This window comes from Amblyomma americanum, chromosome 10, assembly GCF_052857255.1.
Source record: "Amblyomma americanum isolate KBUSLIRL-KWMA chromosome 10, ASM5285725v1, whole genome shotgun sequence".
NCBI classification, from domain to species: Eukaryota; Metazoa; Arthropoda; class Arachnida; order Ixodida; family Ixodidae; genus Amblyomma; species Amblyomma americanum.
Genome location: NC_135506.1, coordinates 48,093,363 through 48,119,991, shown reverse-complemented (window position 1 = coordinate 48,119,991; position 26,629 = coordinate 48,093,363). Strand labels below are relative to the sequence as shown.

At 46.4% G+C, this 26,629-nt stretch overlaps 1 protein-coding gene across 2 annotated transcripts; it reads left to right on the top strand.

Moving 5' to 3' along the window:
• Positions 1 to 1,096: 1,096 nt before the first annotated feature.
• On the top strand, positions 1,097 to 22,146 carry LOC144106306 (organic cation/carnitine transporter 2-like). 2 transcript variants are annotated; one of them, XR_013308968.1, is made up of 10 exons: positions 1,097 to 1,788; positions 3,459 to 3,878; positions 5,606 to 5,709; positions 6,530 to 6,684; positions 8,778 to 8,946; positions 11,719 to 11,949; positions 13,489 to 13,703; positions 16,513 to 16,723; positions 20,052 to 20,203; positions 21,256 to 22,146. XR_013308968.1 is itself a non-coding variant. In XM_077639087.1 (10 exons), the coding sequence occupies exons 2-10, from the start codon at positions 3,492 to 3,494 to the stop codon at positions 21,320 to 21,322; spliced, it is 1,662 nt and encodes a 553-aa protein (XP_077495213.1). In that variant the 5' UTR covers positions 1,104 to 1,788; positions 3,459 to 3,491; the 3' UTR covers positions 21,323 to 22,146. The 2 variants fall into 2 exon arrangements, 1 of the variants encoding a protein (XP_077495213.1); XM_077639087.1 differs by having other exon boundaries at positions 1,104 to 1,788; positions 16,513 to 16,694.
• The last annotated feature ends 4,483 nt before the right edge of the window (positions 22,147 to 26,629 follow it).

Genomic DNA, 26,629 nt, shown 5'->3' with positions numbered 1-26,629 from the left:
TGAGAGGCATCGAGTACATGCATATATCACCGCCGCTTTTTCTTTAGGTGCTCAGCTTGGGCCGATTGAACTGTTCTTTTCGGACGCCTTGTGCCGTTTCCCTGTCTGGCCGATTGTCGTCATGGGCCATGACAAAATTAACGCTTTGATGGGCCGTTTTCTTTCTGTTTAAAAATTGCCGCCGATTTACCTGCTTAAGCTAAAGTCGACTTCTGTGCGCAAGCACGCTTGTCCTTGTTTAGCTTTGTTTCATTGATTATCTTTTCATAAGCTTGAAAATTCGAGTCGCACCCAAATGTTCTCGCAGTCGTTCCTCAGCTTTTCTCGTGCGATAACCGCCTTAGCTGCACTTTGCAGTTCGAGTCCCCGTTCCCTCTGTTCAGCAGTCTCTGAGGACATTGTGCACGTCTCAAGACTGCACATTCCTCTGATGACTTCATCATTCGCCCCTTCTTACTTGCTCATCTGTTTCCGTATCACGTTTAGCAAGGTTAGATTGTCTTCGTCGATCTGCTTCGGCTTGCTGCCCCGCTATAACCACTGGATCAGTTGACTCCAGTTGGCGCTTTCTTCTTTTGCATTGCTCTTCAGCTCGACTTGCATGTCGTTCGGCTTCGGAGTCTTTGAAGGACCGGCTTCATCCATTATTTACCTTTGGCACTTCGCTTCCTAAGGGCGAATGGCTTGAGGAACCAATTGTGACTGTACCCCTCGCCCTTTATTTCAATTCTCAATGCCAACATCCCTCTTGCCCGTAAAAGGTAGCAAACCACAACACCCTTCCGGTCAAGACCTCTGCCTTCACACTTCCTCTTTATCTCTCTCTCTCTGCCGTTAGTTGCACTGCATGTTCCTTCGGCGAATTCATTCTTCGTTCAAACCGACCGCAGTGGCAGCGTTTCGATAGAGGCGAAACGCAAAAGGAGCTCGTGTGCTGTGCGATATCGGTGCACGTTAAAGGTCTCCAGGTGGTCGAAATTATTCCGGAGCCTTCCACTGCGGCATCTCTTCCTTCGTTTCTTCTTTCACTCCCTCTTCTATCCCTTTCTTACGGCGCTGTTCGGGCGTCCACCGAGATAAGTGAGACTGTAACTCAGCCATTTCCTTTCCTCAAAAACCTATTTTCATTTTTCTCTTCTTTCTGGCATCTGCATATGCACGAAGCCGCGTCTGTTACTCTTCATATTGACAGCCTCTTCCCACGCGCCTGCAGCCGGTAGGACGCCCTCCTCCCATTGGCTGCGGCTGGCGCGACACACCTTCGAATTTAGCCTAGCTTACTTGATTTACTTTTAGACTTCACATTTCAACATTAGGAGTGACAGATTTTTCGTTAGTGATACATAATACATCGCCTTCCATTGCCTCTGACCTCGTGCCTGGACTGCGGCTTGAAAAATCACAAACAAGCAACAACGACCTGCTCGATAGGACGATACTACCGGAGCAAGTCAGGTCGGCGAGATGGGACTTCTCCACGGGGACTGATAAGTAGCACAGCCACTTCAAGCGCTGATAGTAGCCACTATGGACGTTTAAGCATCGGCGGCAGAACTGAGCGAAGCCGTGACAGTCGAGGTGGCATGCGCGGCAAAGAAGACGCCCCGCACAATATAACGTCAACAGCTCCACCGAAGCGTTCTGCGGAAGCTTAACAAGAGCCTTTCTGCGCCTGTGAGAACAAGAAGTTCCTGAAGACAAAAACTAAGAACGAAAATGTCTTCAGCATGAACGATATGACGGTCAGTCACCTTTTTCTGCGCAGTGCATCGAATCAGAACCATTGAGGTAAGGAATAAACTTCTTGCGGTTAAAGGGCATGTATATATGTATTAATATATGTATTAACTTGATCTGCAAGGACCCACAGGAGCCATTTTAAGGTTTTGCCAGTTAAAATGTTGTTCAGTTAATTTATAAGAACTGGGCGATTAATGTAGCTTCTAAAACTCGCACCCAAATAATCGCGTAACAAATTATGACGAAGACAACGCGCTAGTATATTTTCAGAGTACAATTTTTTTTGCACACCATGCACGGCAGCCGTAAATTAACCTCTCCAAAAGGGAAGTGCTTTGCAAAGTTTAGAAGATATAATATTCGGTACCAACGTTATTCATTAAGAGCATGGAACTAATGCACCCAAAACGCAATATTGCTCTATACGACTTCAGCCGCCGCGGTGGCTGAGTGGTTATGACGCTCGGCTGCTGGCCCGAAAGACGCGGGTTAGATCCCGGCCGCGGCGGTCGAAATTCGATGGAGGCGAAATTCTAGAGGCCCGTGTGCTGTGCGATGTCAGTGCACTTTAAAGAACCCCAGGTGGTCAAAATTTCCGGAGCCCTTCACTACGGCGTCTCTCATAGCCTGAGTCGCTTTGGGACGTTCAACCCCAATAAACCAAACCAATCTACGACTTCAGGTTTGTTTTGCGCGTTATTTTCTTTCTTCAACGCGATTGTGGACACGCGAGCAGTTTCGTTCGCAGAACAAGGAGATCATTACAGGCCCCAATTATTTCTTCCCGAAAAGTCTTTTTTTATGCCTGCATGATACAGAAGCTTGTATTCAATGCAAAGATGGTCCAGCAAGCATAAAAAAAGTGCGTTGCCTCCAGAAGAAGGTTTATTGTGACAGTGGGTTGCGCCACCTCTTTTTTGCAGGCACCGTAGAACAATATAAGCCTGCTTCTGATCACTAATTTTACTTGCTACATTCCCCCACCCCTATAAGCTATATTCTAAAACCAGAGGAGCGCAACCAAATAAGACTTCAGTGTAAAGCACAACACTAGTTAGCTTGCAGGTATGCTCCCGCGCAAAAGGGGAGAGACCACGCGAACTGACGTGACTGAGTACCAGCGCTTTCTCGAGGTGCAGCATCTGCTTTCAAGATATGAAAGATATGCGTGAGATGCCTGATCAAATATATTAGCCTGTTTGCCAATTTGCCTCTTTTGAGCATGACTTATTACACAAAAATATCGCAATCACTGCCATTGACATGACTTCTCCACTTCTGCGTACAACTGTACTTGTCGCCGGCTCGGCGTTGAAGTAAATAAAAAAAATTAAGGAGGCACTTTAGGAAATTACGTGAGAGTAATGGGAAGGAAATGCAGTTATACTCTATTCTAATTCTATTGTAGTCTTTAGCAGTTGGCGCTGTAGCAAGTGCTAGTACTGACTATTGTTAAAATTTAGTAGTTCCCTGCCTCTATTGACGTCGCACTGTTTCGACCAATCGCAAGTTTTTTAGCGCCGAAACTTTGTGGGCGACACCGGTTTTTGGTGTCGATTAGCCAACTGATGCTTTTGCACCAAAATATAGAGCTTCGATCATGTGCTGAAGCAATTATGTGCTAAAAGGAACGTATCTTCGATGCCAAAAAGACGGGCCGCTACAGGTCAGGGCGAAAATCTCGTCTCGGAGTTCATAGTTCTTTTATTCTTTTACAGACGGCTGACTAGTCTAGAAGCGACGAAAACAAGATGCGGGAGATCAGTGCGCTGATCGGACCACCCCGGTGGTACCACTTGATCGTCTGGTTGCTTACATTCGTCCGAGCTTTTCCGTCGTCGTGGACTCAGTTGACAGCACTGTTCATCGCCGCGGAAGTCCAGCACTGGTGCTCCAAGGCGGACATTCCGTCACTTGCCAACTGGACGGAGCAGCATTGGAAGGAGAACGCTCACCCAGCAGTGTACAACGCTTCCGGACACGCAGTGGTGGGGAAGTACGATTCTTGTCGAACGTTTCCCGTTCAAGCTGCGCAGATCAACGGTTCGGAGGTGGTCAGGTTCGACCGGTCCAGGACAGTTCCGTGCCACTCGTGGACCTACAACGAATCTTTACCTGGATCGTCTGCAGTGCCTGAGGTTTGAATTTTTTTCTCCTCTAGAACTCGTACACAAATATAAAAGAAATTCTAAGAACTGGGCCTACCTTAAATGTTGATGGTATCCAATTTCGCAATATGATATTGCGAAGTTCACCTGCTCGAGAAAGAAATCACCTATCTCTCCTGTTCACTTGACAATGATTGAGCGTTTTGTATCGAGTTGTCTGTCATGTTGTGTTTTGTTTTGCTTTGTTATCTTTCTCTTTCTGGAAATACCTTTCGCTGCTGGCGGATTGAACTGCGCCAAAGTGTCGTTTTCTTCCTTCGTCTCGTCTTGTGCGCCGGTTTACCTTTCTTTAGAATGAGGTTGCCCCCTAAGATCAAAAAATAAAAGTTGATTAGTTAATTTCACCTAATTATTCGTGCAAATATTCAGCTCTATAACTTGCATAATGTCCGCCTTGCTATACAATCTACGGGCGCAGACGGCAGGTAATTCTGACAGTCATTAAAAATATATGTATGTCGCATCATCCTATTATATGCAACGCAAGCGTTTGATTAGAGCACTTGTGGAACGCCCCTTCAAACTAACTACGTTTCCATTTCCGATTATATTCCAAACACAATTCTTTTCTTTCATTTCACTTCACGACAGGTGGAGCCAGGGGAATGCCCTAACGTGTGACGATGACGGACACCGGGTTTTTTTCTCCACGAGGCTTCTATGCTATCAAATAAAAACGGGGGTAATGCTGCCGCAATATAATCTAACCGCTTCACTTGGCTTGATATTTCTCTTTAGCGTGCCTTTAAGCCTTGACATTATTTCTCTATGGTTTACAGCATAAAGGCTCCCCAAAAGTTTCGTCCTTTGTGTAGCAGAGGTAGTAAAAGTGGTTGTAACAAAGGCAAACGGCAGTCATGATTTGCAACCGCGTTCGTAATGCATGGACAGGAAATTTCATGCTAGTGGCTGAAGTTTCTGTTAATGCAGTCTGAAGAAGGAGATGACCTGTCACAGTTTTGGGAAACGTTTAACATGCCGACGCGCTCATACTTATTTATCACGCAGCTAGGTTTTTAATCTAAATTATCCCTCCAGTGCGAACACAGAAATACTTCGCTATTTTTCTGTTAATGCGAAAGCATTTCTTGTCTCATGAATGGCGTCACCGGCGCTGCGGACAGGCGCTGCGGACGGCACTTGGGCACAGAACGTGTTCGCATGAATTAATTGAAAGTAATGATGCGAAGTGAATGCACAGGTGTCTCAGAAACGTATCTTCGAGATATGTACTGAGGCGCGCATGAATAATTATGAGCATCTAAATTACAGATGTACTACTGCGGATAAAAGTTTCCGGGTCGCGAGCTCAAGGAAAAACGTTTATTGTATGAGATATTGTATGAAAGAATTAAAGACCTAAAATCTCCCTCTCTTCACAGTTTCAGGAGACTAGGTAATGAGGTGAAGCTACAATAAACGTTTTTCATAGAACTCGCGTCCCGGAAACTTTCGTCGCCAGTAGTACGTCTCCGGTAAATTTCCTTTGTGCTTGGAGTGCAGTCATAGCGCTATCAAGTGGCACCCACTGAAACCCCCTCGCAATGTGGGGCGCTTGTCCAGCAGATGGCGCGCGCGTAGGCGAGATAGCGGACGTGCGTGAGAAAGGAAGGACGGGCAGTTAGGGAAGTGATTTCGCATTACGGCACCTAAGCAGGCTGAAGTGCACCCCTGTAATTTTTTTGTGTGTGTTTCAGTGGGACCTAGTGTGTCAGCACCAGTGGCAGCGCTCGATGATGACAAGCGTTGTATTTGTGGGCTCCCTTGTCGGATCGTTGCTCATGGGACACCTTTCCGACAGGTGAGCTCTGAGTTCTAAATCGGTATCTGACGTGCTACGAGTTTGAAAATTAAATCCAATTTGTGCATGGACAAGACATGGAAGGCGCTGTTCGGATGGTGTCTGCAGAACTGTTGCTTTTTACCGACGCATTGCAGTAGAGCGTCGCGCAAAAAGAAAAGAAATAGGCGCAGGAATAGAAGACATTACACGAACAGCTCTTCAGTGTAGTTTCTATGTCTGTTGCCTTTTCTGCGTCGTGCTAACATGAATGAATCGCAACTCGTCCACTTCCCTGTTCTTCATAAGTGCATCTCTTCTCTGTCTTAAACCCAACCAGGTTACCACGTGGAAAGAAAAACTTGCCGCCGCTTATTGCGCCTGAGTAATGCCAGATTCAGTTATAGCTATTCACGGTTCTGAATGCGTCGCTCACTCACAGTGGCGCTCTCTTGCTCAAAGGAGTGAATGGCGCAAGTACTATACTTCCCGCCACTGCGTGCTGAGGACGCCACAAATCCCTAGTGTGCCGACTAATGCCTCCCTCCTTTGCTTCCCGTTTCCCCTTCGTGTTACACCAATGACGCCATCAATGCACAACCGAAAAACGTAACAGCTCTCGCTGTAAATAGATTCATTTTTCAGCCGAATTTTTCGGTTACTATGGATTGCCGAGAATATTGCGGACGGCTATCGAAGAGACGTGTACTAATGTCTTATCCTGAGGTGCTGCTCAAGTCCCATTGCTGCGCAACTCTGAATGCACGTTCGCTAAGAAACTTCTCCCGATGAGTGTTTCCGCAGCTGCCGAATTGATAGCCTGTTACTACGTTTTGCGCAGGTTTGGTCGTCGCACCGTATTCTTCTTCTCCGTATTTGGAGCCGCCCTCTTCGGGTCCCTGGGTGCGGTCTGCTCGTCGTTGCGGGCGTACATCGCTTTACGCTTCTTTGCCTGCGTCAACATCGCGGGCATCCAAACCAGCTCGGCAGCATTGTGTGAGGTGCCTGCAGTGCTGTAACTCCGCCCAGCTGGGATGCGTCGTCGGACGGGGCCATTTTCGTTTCGGGATTAGCGTTTCGTAATACAAAAACTCAGTACTTCACTTTGCGGGATTCCCCTAAACATCCGACCAACACTGGTCTCACTTCGAGTTATTGATCAATTCGCTCTCGTCCTACCATATGCTAGCCGTTCCGATTAGTGGAGTTCGTAGAGCGACTGTTTTGGTGAAGCGGTGGTACTGGGTTCGAACCCCGAACCAGGACGAATTTTCTTTGCGGATTTTCGATAGAAGCTCTATAGCTTTCCTCTTAAGCCATGTGGCTGCGCTTGGGTGGGTGCCAATGAGTAATGTGCTCCCATATTACAACCAATAGGAGTCTTTACATGTCCAACCTTCGTGGACAAAAATTTTGAAAACTGGAAAACTGTAAGATACTTGCACATAAATATTGAAGGCAATGGTTCATTCTTCCCATGTGTACCAAAATATTTCTTTTAAAGTCTCACATCGCTCGCAAGCGGCAGCTAAGGCTGCCATAGAAAACCGATGGGGAACGCTTCTGACGGCCCCGCCGCGGTGGCTCAGTGGTTAGGGCGCTCGACTACTGATCCGGAGCTCCCGGGTTCGAATCCAACCGCGGCGGCTGCGTTTTTATGGAGGAAAAACGCTAAGGCGCCCGTGTGCTTTGCGATGTCAGTGCACGTTAAAGATCCCCAGGTGGTCGAAATTATTCCGGAGCCCTCCACTACGGCACCTCTTCTTCCTTTCTTCTTTCACTCCCTCCTTTATCCCTTCCCTTACGGCGCGGTTCAGGTGTCCAACGATATATAAGACAGATACTGCGCCATTTCCTTTCCCCAAAAAACCAATTATTATTAACGCTTCTGACGATAGCAAAAACGTGAATAGTGAAAAAATGCAAGCCTGCCGACGGAAGATCTGCATATATATTGATTGTTGCAGTGCAATCTTACAATATATGAAACAATTGCGTTCAAAATTCTTTTCCCGTTCAAAAGCGTTTTTGTCAAGAATTTTTGGGTATGTTGCACAATGAAGCTATTTAGCTCTCGTTAGACTCGGGAGGTGAGCATATCAAAACCTAGTAACGTTGCATCGTGTACGCTTCGATCTCATGGCCGGTGATAGTAGTGTGGGTTCTACATAGCCATTTGGACACCTTGTGAAGTTCCCGTCATCGACGTGAACCGGACTGTTATTGCAATCTGAAACTTGTGCGTATGTAGTGTAGCTCGATATTTTTTTCAGCCAAGAAACATTTAGTACAGTGTTATGGCCACAGTATCAAACCAAGTGTGGGAATTCGACAGCGACCGACTTTTCGGACTAGACGACAAAGAAGAGAGAGCGCTGATAAAGTTTTTCTGTGGACATTTTTCGTCCGACCCTTTTTTCGTGCTGTATTTGAAGGTGTTGTAGCGTGCACAAGCTACCCCAAACCAGGAATTTGACTCAGAATATTTTTTCTTCTGATTCATCAGTACCTCAGTGCACTTTTTGCTTTCTTGCTGCACCTCCAACTTTAGCAATTTACCCTTGTTCTTCCTCTGGATGAACGCCTCTGCCGTGTTCCTACTTTTCTCGCTGGACAAACTCAAGAATAATTTCTTCAGATATAATGTTTTTATCCTTCTCCTAACTCCTACTCCTTCCTAGAGATATGTGTAAAAGTCAATTTATAGCAAAACTGCTTGGTACATCTTTGAATACAAAAACAGCGCTGTCGCATTCGCTTGTCGCTCCTTTTTTGCCTCCTACCGCAGCGCTGTTTTTCTATTCAAAGAAGTACATTTACATCACTACCCTCACGGCATCAAAGCTTTGCATCCTGCCGGGGTGTGTTATGCTTGCGCGCCAGGTTGTGACTTCCTTGCAGGGAGGTCCTTAATTGATGGCCTTGGTTCTTCATGTTTTTCCGTCACAATTCTTCGGTACCCTAACGTAGACAAGCAGTCCAGAATATCTTTCCGGTTTACAATCCTCTATCTTCCTCTTCTTTCATCTCTCTCTATCACTCTGTTTACACGCCCTATTCTGATGTCTTACTAACTATGCTCTACGCAGTGGCTGAGATATTGGATCCCCGCTACCGGACTTTCCTCAACCTGGGCTATACAGCAGGCTTCGCCATACCCACCATGCTGCTGCCAGGAGTGGCCTACCTCATTGGTAGCTGGAAGGTTCTCCAGCTCGTCTCGGGACTCGTCGCTCTGGCCTGCGTACCTTTCATGCTGTCAGTGCCTAAGACGACTGTGGCGGCTTGTACTGTTCTGGCGCTTCTGGCGACATAGCGGTAGGAATGAGCTCAGACGTCCGCCTGCTCCTTTTTGCATAAGGCTTCATTAATTAACACGACTTGTGTGTTGCCGCTCCGGCGACCACTTTGGAATTCAGCTTCAAACCAGTTGCATGCTCATTACTGTGAGCGCAATTCGCTTGTCGATTTCAGCGCAGCATCACCCAGCACAAAGGCATGCCGCATTTCTTGCCACAGAGCGCCTCAGAATTGCACACACGCACCTTAAGTGCACATCGTTCAATAATTCCAGCCCGTAGAGCCCAATTCTTGTTTTCTGCATAAGGGCTCCTGGATATGCATTCTACTACTTATACTAGACAGTTTTAGCTGTGCGTACGCAACGGCTTAGCGTACGCAAGGAGTTTGCGGGGACGGTAGTGCGCATGCGCAGAACGCTAGCGCAAGCCCTGCGTCTTGCGTGCGTACGCTAGCCAGCGGACTTTGCGTTGCGGCGCTTGCGCGGCTTGCGTACGCAAACGTTGACAAGATGGCGGCGCCCTGCTCGCCCGCTTCGGAATAAATACATGTCACCGCTGGATTCTCCGACGCAATAGGTAGCTCAAATGGTAGCGGTTCGCTCTTATTTCGCCTACTCTTGCCCACACCTAGCGGTATAAGCGATAACTAGCCCCTGTTTTTCGAATAACTTGGTGATTTTCAAGCTCCTAGGCCTAACTAAATGCAGTGTGTTTTCCTCGTAGCAACGACACTTGGCGAAGCAGTTTTCTAGCTTTTAGCCAGTTCTTACATTTTCTTCGTTTGCATAGTTTTTCTTCTTGGAACAAAAAAAAAGGCTCCAAATGCACTCACACTAGTTATCAGTAATCACGGATGAAATTTTCTTCAACCGAGCGATGATGTGCTTTGACGTCTTGTCACTAGATGGCGCTACGTGCGCCTGAGGGACGCTACCGCTCGGTCAGCTAAAACTATACTTAGGAGCGGACAGCGTAACGCACGCAGCGCCGTAGCGCTTTGCGTACGCACAGCTAAAACTGTCCACTGTTACATAACATGGTAGCTTCTTGGTAATGTTAAAACGAATCCTTGCGTGCCAAATGCGCAATTCTCCGCATTCACATCTTACCAGCAAACAATCCGCAGGTCTCCTGTCCAATGAAGCCTACCGATGCATAAATGCAGTTGTTGTTGCGACCGGAAGAAGAAGGAAAAGAAAATTGCACGGGCCTATCCACTGGCACGGGCTGAGCCGCAATCGCTGCCACGTGCAGATAGAGGAGAGTTGAAAGATGTGAGAGGAAAGATTGAAAGAAAGGACGCGAATCGTAACTACCGCGTCATCTGAAGCGACAACAACGGTTTAGCAACAGATACACCCGGTGACGAGAAGGCCTCGCCACATGTGTGAGAGCCCCAACGTCACAACCACGTAAGGCCAGGGCCTCTCTCACATAAATGCAGTGTGAAGACATCTTGTGCAGTGCTGTCGATAAACGCAAATATTTAATAACTGATTGCACTTCCAATAGGCTGGGCAGGTAGCGATACTCTGCGAGAGCACGCATAAACGTTGCCTTTTTGTTATTTAATTCCTCCTCTGTGATACCTCCTTTTACCCTTTCGTTTGCGTGGTATGGTTCGGTGGCCACTTGCTATAAAAACTCGTGCTATAGCGCCTTTCCTTATAACTACATATAACTTCTGCACAGACACCGACAGAGCGTTCGAGATGCGTTTTGAAGCGTTTTTAAGGTGTCATACGACCGCGCGGCCTAACCAATGGCAATATTTGCGGCCAAGAACACAAAAACCAGCCACTTATCACAAACTCTGAAAATACGAGGCAGAGGCTAATAATGGATTCCAGCGTCATGACATAGGACATCTCAAAATTATGCAATCAGAGATTGCCTCATGTTTTAAAACATGTTAAGCACCTGAAAAATTAGATGATTATTGACCGTTTTTTACACTGGAGAAAGGCACGACAAGCAGAAGTTAGCAACGCTTGCATTCAGGCATCCCACTGGCAGCGAACCACAGGGCGGAGCTCAGGATCCGAGTACAAATGAGAAAGGTGGGATCTTTGGGCGAAGGAAGCATTTCTGCAATTATAAAAAAAAACGTGGAGCCTTTCGAGCAGAGAAAATCACTTTTCCTGAATTTCAAACACTTAGCGCCGTTTTGTCCCTGGCTTCCCACTCACCTTTGACATTAACTACCGAATTGTGCTAATTTAAAATTATTTCCCATATTTCAATCGTAACCTACTTCGATACGATGATTGTAATATTCGATGGCACCTTGCGCTTCTCACAATTTCTTCTCGAAAATAATGTTGGTCTATTTCCATCTCAATATCTTTGGGAATTTTTGTAAGTTGTAAGTGTTCGCTAAAACATGCCGTACATCCATCGCCTTTATTTTATAGTTCTCGGGCCCCCGAACTCCCTGTTGTTCCATGCAGGCGCACTACTGAAGCTTGACAGTTCGGACGGCGTGAAGAGGAAGGCCCTCTTTAAATACTTAAAGCTACGAGGATGCCACGTCAGCCAGAGTGCAATACTAAGAACTGACCCCGGCCACCTGGGAGATTTTGAAACGAGCTTTATATATGGCTGCGTATCCTTTTAGTGCGCAACTCGTTAAGCTGCGCTCGGTGTTATCCAGGAGCCGCCTTTACTTCTTGGAACAATCAGCTATCACGGTGCGGCTGGTGAGCTTCATTCGTGTCATGTTTTCTAGGGTTGTTCAAGAGTCTCCCCGCTGGCTCATCACGACTCGCCGGGAAGAGCAAGCCGAGCGCGCCATCGCAAAGATACTGAAGATTAACCGTCGTGTGGTGCCCAACCTGCATTCGGCCATGCACGCGCTCGTGGCGAGAATCCGGGAGTCGTCGGTGAACAGCATTGGTCCCGTGGAGATAATGAGGCATCGAGTGATCAGGAGGAACACATTCCTTTTGTTTGTCATCTGGTGAGTCCTCGCACATAGGACGAACGTCCCGGTAACACAATGATGCGAAAAAAAAGCAAAACTAAATCGCCTCTGCTGGCGCTTGAGTGAATTGCTGCGACGCTAATACGCGGAAAGTTTGCTTTTATTCCCTGAATTATGCAAAATTCGCGCAGCACAGGAACTTCAGTGAACCAACCGTCACACTGGGTATTCATTTGTTGTAAAAACATAGTCATCGCGTTGTTGTCACAACAAACATTCAGTAATAGAGGAGTGAAGAAAGGATTGACAGGAACTCAAAACGTCGTCACTAATTTGTACTGTGTGCCTGGAATTGTTTACCGGGCAGCTGTCAGTAGCTTGTTTCTGGGTTTGCAGACGTCGACGGCGCAGGTGGGGGTGCAACCACATCACGTGACTCGTGCACCGCTGATTATTGGTGATGCGTGACGCTGCTTACGTGACCTAATTAACTGAAATAAGGATGGTTTAAAGTAACGAAGGAAATAATAAACAGCGAAAGCTAAAATAACAAATTATAAATTTCATCATTTACCATAACGAAATTGAGACTAAATTCATTAAGTCGTAGAATTCACCCACAACGACTGCGCTGCAGTAAAGCTGTACTATGTTTCGTAATTTAACTGCGAATTCTTTATGCAACTTTCGCCTAGTAACGTTTATTCTTTACAACAGCCGAAATTTTGTCTCTAGCGGCCTCTGGTGGTGTGAGACAGGACCTACAGCGTCTTTGCTGTTGCAACGCGAAGAGCAAATTGCTGGCGTCCTTGCGAATTCTTGTGACCATGCGAATATGTAACCGAAAGTCAGGTCAAGCACTGGCTTGTAGTTGGTGTGCATTACCCATAAAATGTTCCTGCAAGCTTCGGTTCGAGAAGTGTGCTTGACTATATGTTTTGAAGCTGCTCTTGTCAATGGGGTGGCAACCAGAGCTCAAATCGGATTTGGCATGTTCGGCACAACGGATCTGTGAATCCAACCGATGCTGCCAAGTTGTAGCAGCCGCAGCTTATGCGCACTACAGTTGACCTCAAGACTTTACGCATTATGTGTGTTTCCTTAGAGTATTTTACGTGCCTGCAAACAAATCATTACGGCATGGGTGCGTGCCTTTCAAAGCTTAGTTTGCTTTCGTAGCACTAAAGGCGCTCGTACTATGCTATTCCTTATTTAATATGCTCCAGGCTTCGGTCCCAAGCTGGCGCATATAAACCAGAACAAACGGCTTTGCTTTTAGCATGACTCTCCTCAGTTTTTTTCTCATGAAATTGGTTCATTCACTAACTTGATAAGTACATCTAAGGTTGTATTTAGCATTTTTGTAACCAAAATTCATGGCACATACGCGCTCGCAAGCTACCACCTACGGTTGCTTTTAAAACAGGGAGCCACGCATTTGAGCCGAGGCGTCACTTTCACGTGGTCGAATTGAGCGCGGCAATACAAGCACACGGATGTCAGAAACTGTACTAGATACGGTGTCAAAAGCCACTAAGTATGCTTCTGATTTTCGCACCCTCGCTGGGCCCGCAGGTTCTGCGACAACTTCCTCATGTTCGCCGTCATGATCGGCTCCGTTCACATCGAGGGCAACCATTTTGTGAACTTCGCCGCCTCCACAGCTCCGGAGATCCCTGCCGCCTTCGTAGGCCTAGCCATGGTCTACTACTGGCGCCGCAGGCCCTCCCAGGTGGTCTCCTTCGCCTTGGCCGGAATGGCGGCGACAGCGGTGGAGCTGACGCCCCCAGGTCTCACTTTCATCTCTGGTGGAGGTGGTGGTGATGCTGAAAACGTACATTTTCAATTAATTATCGTGGGGCAGGATTAAAGGCAGGTGACGATCTTCGTCTGTACAGCCGAATCAGAGCTGAACAGCAAGGCCTCCCACTGTTGGTTTGTGAGGGTATCCTCTTCGGAGGGACGTTTTGGGAGTGGCCGTCGACGGACGGCCGGCCATTTTTGAAGCACTCGCTCCGCAAAAAAATGTATTTTTATCACGGCATTCGCTACGAAATCTTTCTGCAGCTTACGTTGTGTTTCTGCAGAGTTTTGTTAAATTCATAAATAATTTTATGCAGATTTTTTTTTAACGTCCGTCATTTTGGTTGAAAGCAAATACGCCGAATCACTGAACACACTATTCGAAAACCGAGCAGAACAAACCAATGTGCCCTCTGTGCACGGCTGTCGGGACATTGATAGTGATAGAAAAAACAGCCTGCTCGTTATTTTTACTATCGGAAAGAAGTAGTGCACCCAGTTCGAGCGCACTGTTTAACTCCCCGAAATTTTGAGCAACACCTTGTGTGATGTTTACTTGTCGATTAGCTGGTTGTGTTAGTAGAATTTATTGGGCCTTCCTGTTTAAATGGATGTGGGGGTAGTTACGGATGGCGGACTGACTAGAGCGGATAATATGGTCTACAGCTCAGGCGATGGCGACCTCATCCGCGTCTTCCGGTAAGGGTGCTTCGACGGATGCGCAGATTGCTATTTTTCATGTTTTGCTCTTTTTCTGTTGCCATTATGAGTTGACGAGCTCTGTATACATGTGGCCACGTCGGTATAGTCGATGCCAGGGTGTGCGTACACGGGAGTGTGGGGCGCGGGAGCGTTCTAGGCGTCTTGCTTCGTGGCGTCATGGGCTCTCGTTTTTGGTATCGATATAATAATTTGTTTTTCTTGGAGGTTAGGGGGATATCTGGTTTAGGGTTTCCTTGATAGGTAATAAAAGTTATGGGGTAGGTTGTCTAGGACTATCGTATCTATAGGAGTTAAATGAGCGTGGTTAAATGAGCTTCGAGTGGCTCGTCCAGATGGTTGTGTGCTCCCTGTATACCAGTAGTTTTTCTGTCGAGGTGGGAATTGAGAGAGGGAGGTCTAGTTTTCGGGATTTTTGAATTAGGAGTGTAGATTTTCCTTCTTTTAGCTATTTTAAGGGTAACGTGCGGGGCCACGTATATTGTGCAGCTAAGGATGAAGGTCTGAATTAGACATTCAGTGTCCTGATCCCTCACACCATACACTCGACCGCTTACGTGTGATAGGAGTCGTGGAATCCGGAATGTGACCCTGTTAGTCGTTTGACTGTTTGCAGGTTGGCGCCCGTACCATGTAGGTGGAGGCAAAAAAGTCGGATTTGCGAAACTTACGGCATGGGTCGGCCTCGATGTGTAGTCGAATTTTCTCGTACTGGTGCGCGTTTTAGTCTTTATAGCTTCGCGAAAAAGGATGAGTTCTATTTTGTTTGAGGAGAATTGTAGGTGGCATATGTGGTGGCGTACTGTTCTACAGCTTTGGCCGCTTGCTGTAGATGATCGTATATCTCAGCGCCTGAGCCGTTGTAGATTCAGATGGTGATGTCGTCCACGTACAGCACATGCCTTATGCCCAAGATGTTGTTGAGAATTTTGCGAAGGTGTATTCGGGCGATGCTAAAAAGCAATGGCAATGGGACGGTGCACTGCATGGGGTGTTCTATACGCTCCCGAGGTGTATAGGCTGGCTTTTTAGTGAATCTATCCGAGGGTAGCTGTGTGTCCCCCGAGAGAAACTCGGACGTATTTGTACAGTCTGGGTCCGCATTTGGTGCCTTGCAAGCTTTTTAGGATGGAAGAGTGGTGTACGCCGTAGAACCTACCTTTGACGCCAAGGGTGAATATGGCCATGGTGCTTATTCAGCCGACTAGTTCTATTACGTTATGTTTGAGTTGAGGTAGGACGTGTTGGAGTGGTTGCGGGAGGGTAAAAATCGTGCATGGTAGTGTATAGGAGGTCCTCATTGTCCGGCTGGTTTTAAAGCCGGTTCAGGATTACACGCTCCATAGTTTTCCTGATACATGATATGAGGAAGATGAGCCCGAGGCTGGAGGTAGCCGACATCCAGTTTTTAACCCAGAAATCGCCAAAGAATGAAAATGCCGAATGAAAGCTACCAACTATCTGACTTTTGTCGTTACTGATGCGTGCATTGCAGAAATGTATTGAACTCGTCGATTTGTTGAGCCAGTTGCCGCCACTGCATGTCGAAATGAGCGAATTTGACTCATTCATAGTCATACAAGAAATCAACAGCAAAATTAAATAGCATTTCATTACTGGCTAATGTAGGAGCACGCTTATAAAATTATATATTTTGTTTCGCAGGGAGCCTTTTCTATCGCACTAAATTATATGACAGCAAGAATTCTGTATCTCTGGCAGCTGGCACTTTGGCTTTCACATGAAAAACACATTGAAGAATGTGGCTTTTCTGGTATTTTTTCTGAATTTGCACTCTTTTGTGAGGGTATGCGAAAATTAGTGAGTAAAGGCTTGCCTTATTCATGAATATTCCAAAGAGCCTTTTTCGTTTCGGCTCCATCGAAACGCGGCCTTTGTGGTTGTGTTCGAACCCGGGTACTCCGACTCAGTAGACGAGCGCCTTGGCCACTGCGCCACCGCGTCGGGTGAACCGCGGCGGCTGGGCCTGTCTTCCGTCGCTAAGTTTCCTTCTGCTCTGTCATCGTGGGCATCCACGGTGACAAGCAGGAAACACACATTCACGTTTCCACGCAGGACATCCGTACGTGTCCCTGTCGCTGTCCATGGTCTGTCGTTTCGTCCTCATCCTATCGGCATCGGTCAAGTGGGTCTGGACCATGGAGCTGTTTCCCACAGCTGCCCGAGGATTCGGCTTTGCTGCCTGTTTCACCATTGGCCGCATTGGAGGCATCGTGGCTCCATTCATGACTGACCTGGTGATTATGAACAGTACAAATTCGTGTGGGTACGTTAGGGAGTACTTTGTGCGGAGAACTGTGAGAATTCTGTCGAGTACTGGTAGTTAAAATTCATGTCTGACACTTGTAGTGCCTGATATGTGTGTTTTTTCCAAGAGTACCGGAAGCAGGGGTTTAGTTTGAAGCTTATGAGATTGTTTATATCAGCCACACTGGCTCAGTGCCATTGGCAATCGGCTGCGTAGCCAAAGGTGACGGAATTGATTCCAGCCAGTGGTGGCCACATTTCGACTGAGCCGAGATGCAAAAGACGCTCATGTGCTGTGCGAGTGCAGAGCAGGTTGAAGAGCCCGAAGTGATTGTAATTTATTTATTTATTTATTTATTTATTTATTTATTTATTTATTTATTTATTTATTTATTTATTTATTTATTTATTTATTTATTTATTTATTTATTTATTTATTCATTTATCTAAGGCCGCCGCTGTGGCTGAGTGGTTATGGCGCTCGGCTGCTGGCCCGAAACGCGCGGGTTCGACCACGGCCGCGGCGGTCGAATTTCGATGGAGGCGAAATTCTAGAGGCCCGTGTACTGTGCGATGTCAGTGCACGTTAAAGAACCCCAGGTGGTCGAAATTTCCAGAGCCCTTCGCTACGGAGTCCCAATCGCCTGAGTCGCATTGGGACGTTAAACCCCCTTAAACCAAACCTAATAAGAACAAATGATATGAAGGCCCGGAGTCATCACAGAGACTAGTTGTATGTTTTTAGGCTATACTGATGTCAGGCAAATGCTTAATGAACCCGTGTATACTGTGCGATGTCAGCGCACGTTAAAGAACCCCAGGTGGTCGAAGGCTATGAGGATGTGAGTCCCAAAGCGACTCAGCCTAGATCGCTTTGGCAAGTTAATCCCCATAAGCCAGAAAATGAAGCTACAAAGCATGTTGGTCGACGATCTTGAAACTGGTGGTGCCAGGGATGCAGACTGCTAAGGCAGGCATGCAGTTCTATGCAGTGCTGATTCTAGAGGCAAATGAATAGTCATAAATATTAGCGTCAAGATGGCATGGCAACTTTCGTTGCCAATCTAGAGCTCTTAAGTACGGCGTTCCTCATTGCTCATGCTCAGATTAACAATTTAAACCAAACTTAGTACAGAATGGGATAATTTAGGATACTCGTCCGACCACATTTTCAGCCTATTACAGGCTGGTAGTGGCATGACGACGTGACGACAAATTTACTTTAATATGAGTGATTGAAGTATAGCACTGCGATGCTGCGGAGTCTGCTGCGAAGTTATTGACCCCTAGGACTATGCGAAAGATGCGTTTTTTTTTTTTGCAGATGAGTCAGAAGCGCCAAAGAACTTGACGATAGCTATTGTTCTCGTTAGGAAGCCATTACTGATATCTTGCCTGTTGGTTTAGCGGGTAGTATAAAACGGTCCCAGATTACCGTGATTCGCCTTCACATCATTTATCACCCATTCTTTTTCCTCTTTTTGTAATTCATGGTTTATCGCTGCAGTGGCATTCAATGATCCGTACCCACGCTCAGCCAAACTAGCATGACCGCTCTTCATGCGTCTATGGCTGTTTTGAAGCTCAGTGCGCACTTCGCGCAGAGCATGCAGCTCCTTCGCCACGACACAGGCGGGACCCTCGGGTCAGCCGCAGTGATCAGCCCAGAATAGGCGTGCTCGTCAACGTAACAAGCGCCGGCAGCTGTAAACTTCATCCATGCATTCGGTGGAACGCGAAGCTTCACAGTCAAACCGAATGAAGAATGAAGAAAGAAAGAGGGGACGTTCTAGAGGGCTGCTGATTATTCCGACCAGCTAGAATTCTCCAGTTTTCACTAACATACTTTTCTGCGTTTCGCCTCAATCTAAATGTGGTTGCAGCGGCTGGTTTAGAAGGCTGCTCAACCACACATTATATACTTAGGCGGGCGCGTTGGGGCATGACATTCCCACCCAATGAAATTAACATGTCACTTAGGGCAGACTAATGAAAAAAGAATTACCTTACATATTCGACTAAGGAAAAAAGTACTGGTACGCTAAACGTGTCAAGCTTAGCGAACCGGCGTATCGCATTAATCAGCGAAAGCTGTTATAGCTTTGATTCGGCCATTTAGCGATTCGTGTGGCCCTACACCGTAAGCCGTAAGAGAAAGTCTAGCCGTGCTCATGCGAATCAGCGAGATATGACCTGAAAAGCTGTCAGCTCCTATACACTCTTTCCCTCTCGTACTTTCCTCTCTCCTTTTTTGCACCTGCCACGGTTGGCAGGTACAAATTAAATGGAATTGAATTTTTCATCCTTTTAAATTAGATAGCATTGTTTACGTTAAGTAAAATATTTCACTAAGTAATTGAGATTTTCGCCAGGTAATTAAGCACACAAGACAAGGCGGATAACAAGGAAGAAAAATCCGTTTTCCTTCAACTATAGCATTAATGGCGTTCCGGTTAAAGAAGTGCCAAGGTATAAGTATCTTGGTATTGTAATAAACTCGCAACTAAAATGGAATGACCATATAGACCACATTAAATCCTCAGCTTTACGTAAACTTGGTTTTCTTCGCCATAAACTTAGGGACGCACCAAGCAGCTGCAAGCTATTAGCCTATAATACGCTTATAAGACCAAAACTTGCATATGCCGCCATCGTTTGGGACCCCCATGCAAAAAAAGACATAGCAGAATTAGAAAAAATACAGAGACGCGCAGTACGTTTCATATTTAATAAATACAAGAGAACTGATTCCCCATCTTCGTTAACGGCAGCAAATTATATTAAACCACTCCACGTCAGACGCAAGATAGCCCGCCTATCCTTCCTTCACCAGCTAATCCATGGAAAACTAGGCATTTCTCCAGTCCCCTATGTGCAGTTCTCAGAAACGCGTAGAACTCGTCGTCATCATGATCACACCTTAGCACCATACTTCGCGCATACTAACACATTTAAATTTTCTTTTTTTCCACAAACGATTGACGAATGGAACGCCCTGCCTCTACAGGTGATATCGGTTGTTGATTTTGACAAGGCACTCTGTGAGCTATTTTAAATATATGTACTACATTACACAATTTTATTGTTCTGTGTTTTACGATGTAACTGTTTTTGTGTTGAGTGAATGTATTTTTCTGCCCTCCCTGCCTGGACTCAAATGAGGGTCTGCAGTATTGTGGAAATAATATAAATAAAATATGCCTACACTAAAGCTATAACCGCTTTTGGTGTAAACAAAAGTGGAAGTCAAACGATTTAATGTCAGGCACCTTGCTTCAGTGGATGTTAGCAGAACAATGCAACACCAGCTGGGTTTTCTCATAGGCCAAATATTTTTTCTATTGCAGAAAAAGCACGCGCCCGTGCTCGTTGTTCCCGGACTTCTGGCGGCCGCAGGAATGGTGGGCGCAGGGGCGTCCACCCTGCTGCCGGAGACTCGGGGCATAGAGCTGCCTGACACATTCGACGAAGCCGAAGACGTTGCCAGAGCACGACCAAGGTGAGGGCTTAAATGCAGGATGTTACTGCTGAAGTATTCTTCAGATCGAAAAAAAAGTTTTCGGGGTCGGTATCAACACCAATACGGGCAATATACTCGGTACACCAGCTTGCAAAACTCTACCAACGATATTTGTGGAGTTAGGGAGACTTATGTAATTAGTCTATACGTGTAGGTACACTTTGCAGCGGAGAGTGCCAAGAACTGTATAAAAGTGCTTCGGGCGAGAATTATTGGACCAGATTAGTCAGCTGATTCACCAAAATGTCGAGGCGATATCTGCGATCAACGATCAACGTGCAGTGAGGTTTTGCAGTAGGAATCGCAACTATTGTTATTTGCACTGAAGCGAAAAACAATGTCACGGCGATTCCAGCGCGGTACCTGCGGATGCTCAGCGTTAGTGATTCCTTCGTGTGCTTTCGCGATTGTTGCGTTCGTCGCACGTGAGTTATGTGAAGATTGCGTTTCTGTTTTGGGAGGGTTCGCTGTGTGAAGCGTTTTGGCAGGCAAGGGCTATGGGCATGGGGTGTTCATGTTAATTCAACCCCTTGGGGTGGCACACCCGTGACGCGTGTCCGTGCGGGGTGCCACCCTGTCCCCCGGTCACGCCCGGATGCACGACCGTCACGTGACGACAACTGCTATGTTTATGCCGGGGAGCTTCACCTCGAGGTCTACAACTATAAAAAGTTTCGAAAGCATTCCCTAGGTGCTGTCAATGTGTTCGGGTTGATATCAGGTGGGCTTTACATCAGAGAAATCCATGCTCTTTGTTTTTCTACAGCAGTAGTGTGCCAGTTACAATTCGTTAAACCTCAGGATTTTCCCGATTCGTATCCCTCGCTAGCGCGCTAAGCTGTCGCACCGCTCTAGGCACAACAAATTGTTGTGAAACTTTTTGTCTCTTACGAATTCCTACTCTCCCCAAACATGACAAACAAGTTGTTTTTATCACAACGAACAAGTATGAGGCATTGAGCACGTCACTGCTCGCGCCGTCAGTGGATGAGAAATGAATCGCCTGCCGTATTTCTCTTTTTCATCCGCAGGTCTGAGGAATACGGCTTGGCGACGAGGTTTTCTTCCGAAGAAAGGAACCAATTCTTTCTCTCGTGATCGCAAGGGACTTCATGAAAAAATTATGAGCAACATTGTTGGACGGCGCCTGTTCTGCGGCTGAAGCCAGGCCTCAACCGGCGCGGCCAAGTGGCTTTTGTAGTAGGCGCTGCAATCGAAAATGCAGACGTCCTTTGCCATGTTCAGAATTTACGTGCTCTCAATTTCAGTGCACCATACGTGTTCACACAAGTTTCGCAGAACTCTCGCTGTAATCAAAATTTCAAAAAGGAAATCTTTTCGAATTTTCACAAAGGTGTACATGAATACAAGCAAAATCACAAACGTTTAACTTCTTGCCTTGACATGCACCATCCGCTTAGATGTGTTCTTTTTGAAGTGATCAAGAGATCTTTTGAGAGGCTATTCTCTGCAAACATGGTGGCGAAGCGGGCGCCAAAACAGAAGCTCAAACTTTGCAAAACTTTACGTCTCATTGGCATCTAGAGAAAAAGAACGTTCCAATCTCAGAGGCCGGACAGAGATTAGAACCAACATCCTAGACTTTCCCTTAAAGTCTCGCGCTTTCTTCTAAGCGATTAGTGGCACGGGCAGGGACACTTTATTTTTCGTTCTTTTTATCGTTCCGCCATAATTTTTGCCTTCTAAGGGACATAAGGCCCTTGCTATTCACGCGGAGAACATTCTGTGCCACTGCTGGGCTGGCTACGCAGGAAAGGGGAGGGGCCTCAGTGCATCTGTCACTGCGCCAAGCTGTCCGGCCTGTAAACGCGCGGTATTTCCTTTTTGTGTAGTTCCTTTATGGTGAGCTCACACCCTCCACATTTCTTTCCCTTTTAATTAAATGGAGGCACAAGCACGTTTCACGGTTTCACTCCTGTTCGCCGGGAATGTGAAACACACGGATGGGATGCGTGCCTCTAAGCTGGTTTATTGTAAGAGTGGAGCGGCCTGAGCGATCCTATGATCCTTCCCGCGGCGCTCGAGCAAACCAGCGTTTTCACGTGCGGTTGCGAGAGCTGCAAATAATAATAATAATAATAATAATAATAATAATAATAATAATAATAATAATAATAATAATAATAATAATAATAATAATAATAATAATAATAATAATAATAGAAGAAGAAAAAAGGAAGAAAGAGGTGCAGTAATGGAGGGTTCCGGGCATTCCTGATCGCTTGCAATATCTGGTTATGAACATGAAAAATTGTATCAGATACGTTAGGCTGGCTACTACTGTTTAACCCTAGATACAGCGGCAGCTGTAGAGGTATTTTACTTTACTATACACTGAGGTAAAGGATGGTTACCACTCTGTAACGCGAGATTCAGCGAGATTCAGTGGGGAGATATAGAAAAGGCCTTTGCCCTGCAGTTGACGTAGTCAAGCTGCTGTTGAGGCAAAGAATTTCAGAGCGACATGCATCTATATACAATTATTCTAGTTGTGCACACAAACTCTTCCTTCTATTCGCGCTCCCGAACCATCCCCCGGTTGGGGATTCCTCCGTTCTAGCGATACCCTCCTCTTTCCACGGTTACCACCCTCCGGTTAAGCATGCCTCCACTCGTCGCTCACCTGTAACCACCTGATTCCCATGGCAACGTACACTCCGGTTACGACCATTGCTACTACACCGACGCGAAACACAAGTGCGGGCGCTTAACACCTGTCGCGGTTATATGTAGTTTAGAAGTCTTATTGGCATTTACGGTTGAAACAGTATTGCTGAGCAAAATACTCTTTGGGACTATACAACGCGCGCAGCTAAGCTCGTGCTTCGGTGCTTTGGCTCCAGGGACGTGTAAATTTGTCTCCTAGTGTAGCAACTAAATAACAGTCAACGTCATCCTCCACGCGCCCTTTCCGCGATTACGAGTGCCCGGCGCCTGCACAGTGGCTGATGTGGCCGTGCAGTGGAATTCGTACGAGTCAAGAGGTAGGATAGCTGGCCTATTTCACTAATGGCGGGTTTACGTAACCGCGCACAAACGTAAGAAGACGGCCGAACAATCCGCTAACTCTCGGGAAGAGCAGGCTTTAGCGTTGTGGCACATCAAGGAGCAAAGGCATCGCGGAACGCTGAGCACACTGCCCAGCGCGAACATTATTAGCACCTTAGTCCCGCAGCACGTAAATCTCCGAAAGCGGCGGTCACAGAGGAAAAAAAATATGGAAGGACAGGCCATGACGTCCCTATTCCTGAAGTCGCCGCGGGGCCGTAGGATGCAGTTGCACTATCCTACTAATTTGAATCTACTGGAATTTATCTAACATCGCGACCGCAATATCGTCAGGTACACGCGTACTTTGGATTTCGCTGTTGCGAATATGAGTCCGCCAGCAGCTGGAATCAAGCCCTTTTATCAAAAAAGGCGACGAATAAAGCAAGAACTAAAATTTAAAAGTTAAATGAAATGACCTTATGACACTGGACGTAATCTTCGACGTGTCCAGCTTTAAAATGCACTGGCGAAAAAAAAAACAATCTTGCAGGTTCAGTACGAAGTTTGTAAGTAAAATTAACGTATTATATGCCCGATCAGCGGCATCAGATTGACTAAAGCGAGCACTAAGGATTTTTCTGAAAACCGAAAACCTGTTGCAGTCCTCATCGGTGTCTCCTTAAAGGCAGTATTTTTTTTTATTTGCCTTGAGCTGTCCAGTACCTTCCGTATAATTTGGGAAACCGACAAGAAGGAGGAGCAGAACAACCCCTGCAGAGGAGAGTTCAGCAGTCTGCCGCCAGGCTCCGCCACCCTAACTAGGTCGCCAATTCCGCGCGCTTCTGGCAGTCATCCCACTAACTTCTATCGTCACTGATTCCAGTGAGACGTATAGTGATTCCAACATGACGGTTAAGGAGAGATGTACCATTTTTGTCACCATGGTTCGTCATCTTTGGCCACCAACGCCATCTATACCACTAAGGCCATCTACAACATAAAACATTTTTTCTTGGACGGGAGAATGTAAGTGACCGCAAAAAAAGCCATCGCTCTTGTTAAGTAATACAAATCACACATGCACTAGAGAATGGCGACACCTGCTGAGGAAAACTTGTAGGCACGAAGCGAATTTTAGCAAAACAAAGGGAAAAGCTCCAAGGCTGCGAACACCCGCTGTATTGCAGGAAGCACATAGCTTGCGCACGAACGGGTTTATGAGATGACGCTTTGCTCCCTGCGTCGCCTCCTACTGCAGGGAGTGTCCTCGGAAATATATCGTTCTTGGGAAGGAACTGGGCGCCGCAACAGGTGGCGCCGCAACTTACCCCCAACCAACATCCTCCCACTGTGTTCTTCGGCTGGTATGCGATCTCGCTGATTGAGTAATTGAGTAAAATGCCATGTCTCTTTACGAGCGTTCCGTTAAATTATGAAGTGCATATGTATTTAGAGATGCAAGATGGTTGGCGGTGCAGTTTTTTTTTTCTGAGCGGAAGCTTTTGCATTCGTAAGCATCGTTTGAGGTCGACTTTACTGAGGAATGCGGCTAGGGTCTTGGAATTACTCCACTAATATTTTCGCATTTATTTTTTCCCGCACGACCGCAAAACTTCAGCGCGATTCCTTTTGCTCCGTGCGCAGTAGATTCACGATGTAACACGGCGCCTCTTTCTTCCAATTTACGTTAAAGAGCGCGCTTATGGCGGTTTCTATAGTCTGTTATATTGTGGAGTTCTCAGCTGGTTGTTCATTATTCGCAAAAAAAATACATGTAAAAACAAAGAAAACATACAGGAACAGGAACTAATCTGAAAAGCGTTTGGTCGACGAGTTTTGTTTTATGCATACGGCAGTCGCGCTAAACATTCATCACCTTAAACTAGTTTGGTTCGCTCGTTTTGTTGTGTTTGTTGCCTTACATTTGTATGAGTGATGTCTTTTTCTCTTTGTTTTTACCTACATTTAGCAGATATTAGCGGTCGGTGGGCGCGTCGCATGTTTCAGTCACACCTGCACCTGCGTACTTACCTTTGCTCTTGCTCTTTTTTTTAGGTCATATTCTGAAATAAACCGCCAATCGATAGACATTGTTGGCTGTGTCCCTCTTTATCCTGTCTCATCATTCACGCTCTAGGAAGCATGAAAGTTTTGAGTCTTAGGTGCCAACATTTTGATGTGTATTTTCCTCCCTTCCGCGCTCGCAGTGCATACCTATGGTTGCGAGAGCGTGCCCCAGCTGTAGATGTTAAAAAATTCTCTTTAGCCACATAGTTCCACAGCTCTCTCGAAGCGAACTCCTGGAATGAGATTCATTTTGTTCCGCGTTAACTCACTGTAATCCTAATAATCCGCGTTAATCCGCCCACCAATTCACCTTAACCCATCTTCTCGACTGGACCTACTTTCAAAGTTTTGGAGGGTTCTTTGGAATATTTGAGGGTGGGCCAACTCCCAAATGGTGTCGCATTTTCTTCTTTAAGAACGTGGTTAAGATGGCCCCAAGTTTTTTGCACCACTTTCGTTCAAACAAATGTCGATGCTTCAATCACCGCGAAAGCTCCTGCAATATCCTTAGCGGGATTGAGACATGGTATCCTATCTCTAAAGCATTCCTGCACACGACGGAGACAATGGAATAGAACCTTTCAAAGGTCTTCAGCTAATCGCGCTGCCGATAATGCCAATCCGAAGGCCGAGCACCCCTGTATTTTTGCAGGCACCAAAGATAGAGCCGAATAGCTGCTGGGGCGTAAATCATAGCTTAGAATTGTACTCGAAGAGCGCTCGTATCTTTAATGTGACCGTCTTATCTCTTCGCTATCTTAGCTGCAGCTCCCTTGGAGAGAGAGGTTAGCGCGTGTAGAAGCAGCTCCCCTTCCGATAAAGCCTAGTACACATTATTTAGCGCATTCGTTGGTCATTGTATTAGCAATGAGCCCCCCAGCGTATAGAGTAGATTTCGGATAATTTCATCGAATGCTAGTATCAGCGATCATAACTAGCTGAAGAGCCCCTTAGCTAACATGTACACTTCGAAATTCAATTTTTCCTGACACGTCGTTCCTCTTTTGGTTCATTTTCAGCGTTATATTCATCACCATCGTCATGAAGAATGGTTTTTTTTTTCGAAGTTTCTTCGTTACCTTCTGAGGCGGAATCTGAGGCGGTAGCAGGCTGGCCCTCAATGCAGCTGAGAATGCGCGTGCACTATAAATTTTACGCCGTCCAAGACTTACGTATCAATATTGTGACGCAACCGTTCGTCCTACAGCGTTCCAAATGGTGTCATACGCGCCTGTGTAGGAGGGGGGGGGGGGGGGGGGGGGCGTCTCAAACAATCAAACGTCTACGTCTTGCCTTCACAACATGCATGCTCGGCCAACATCATTG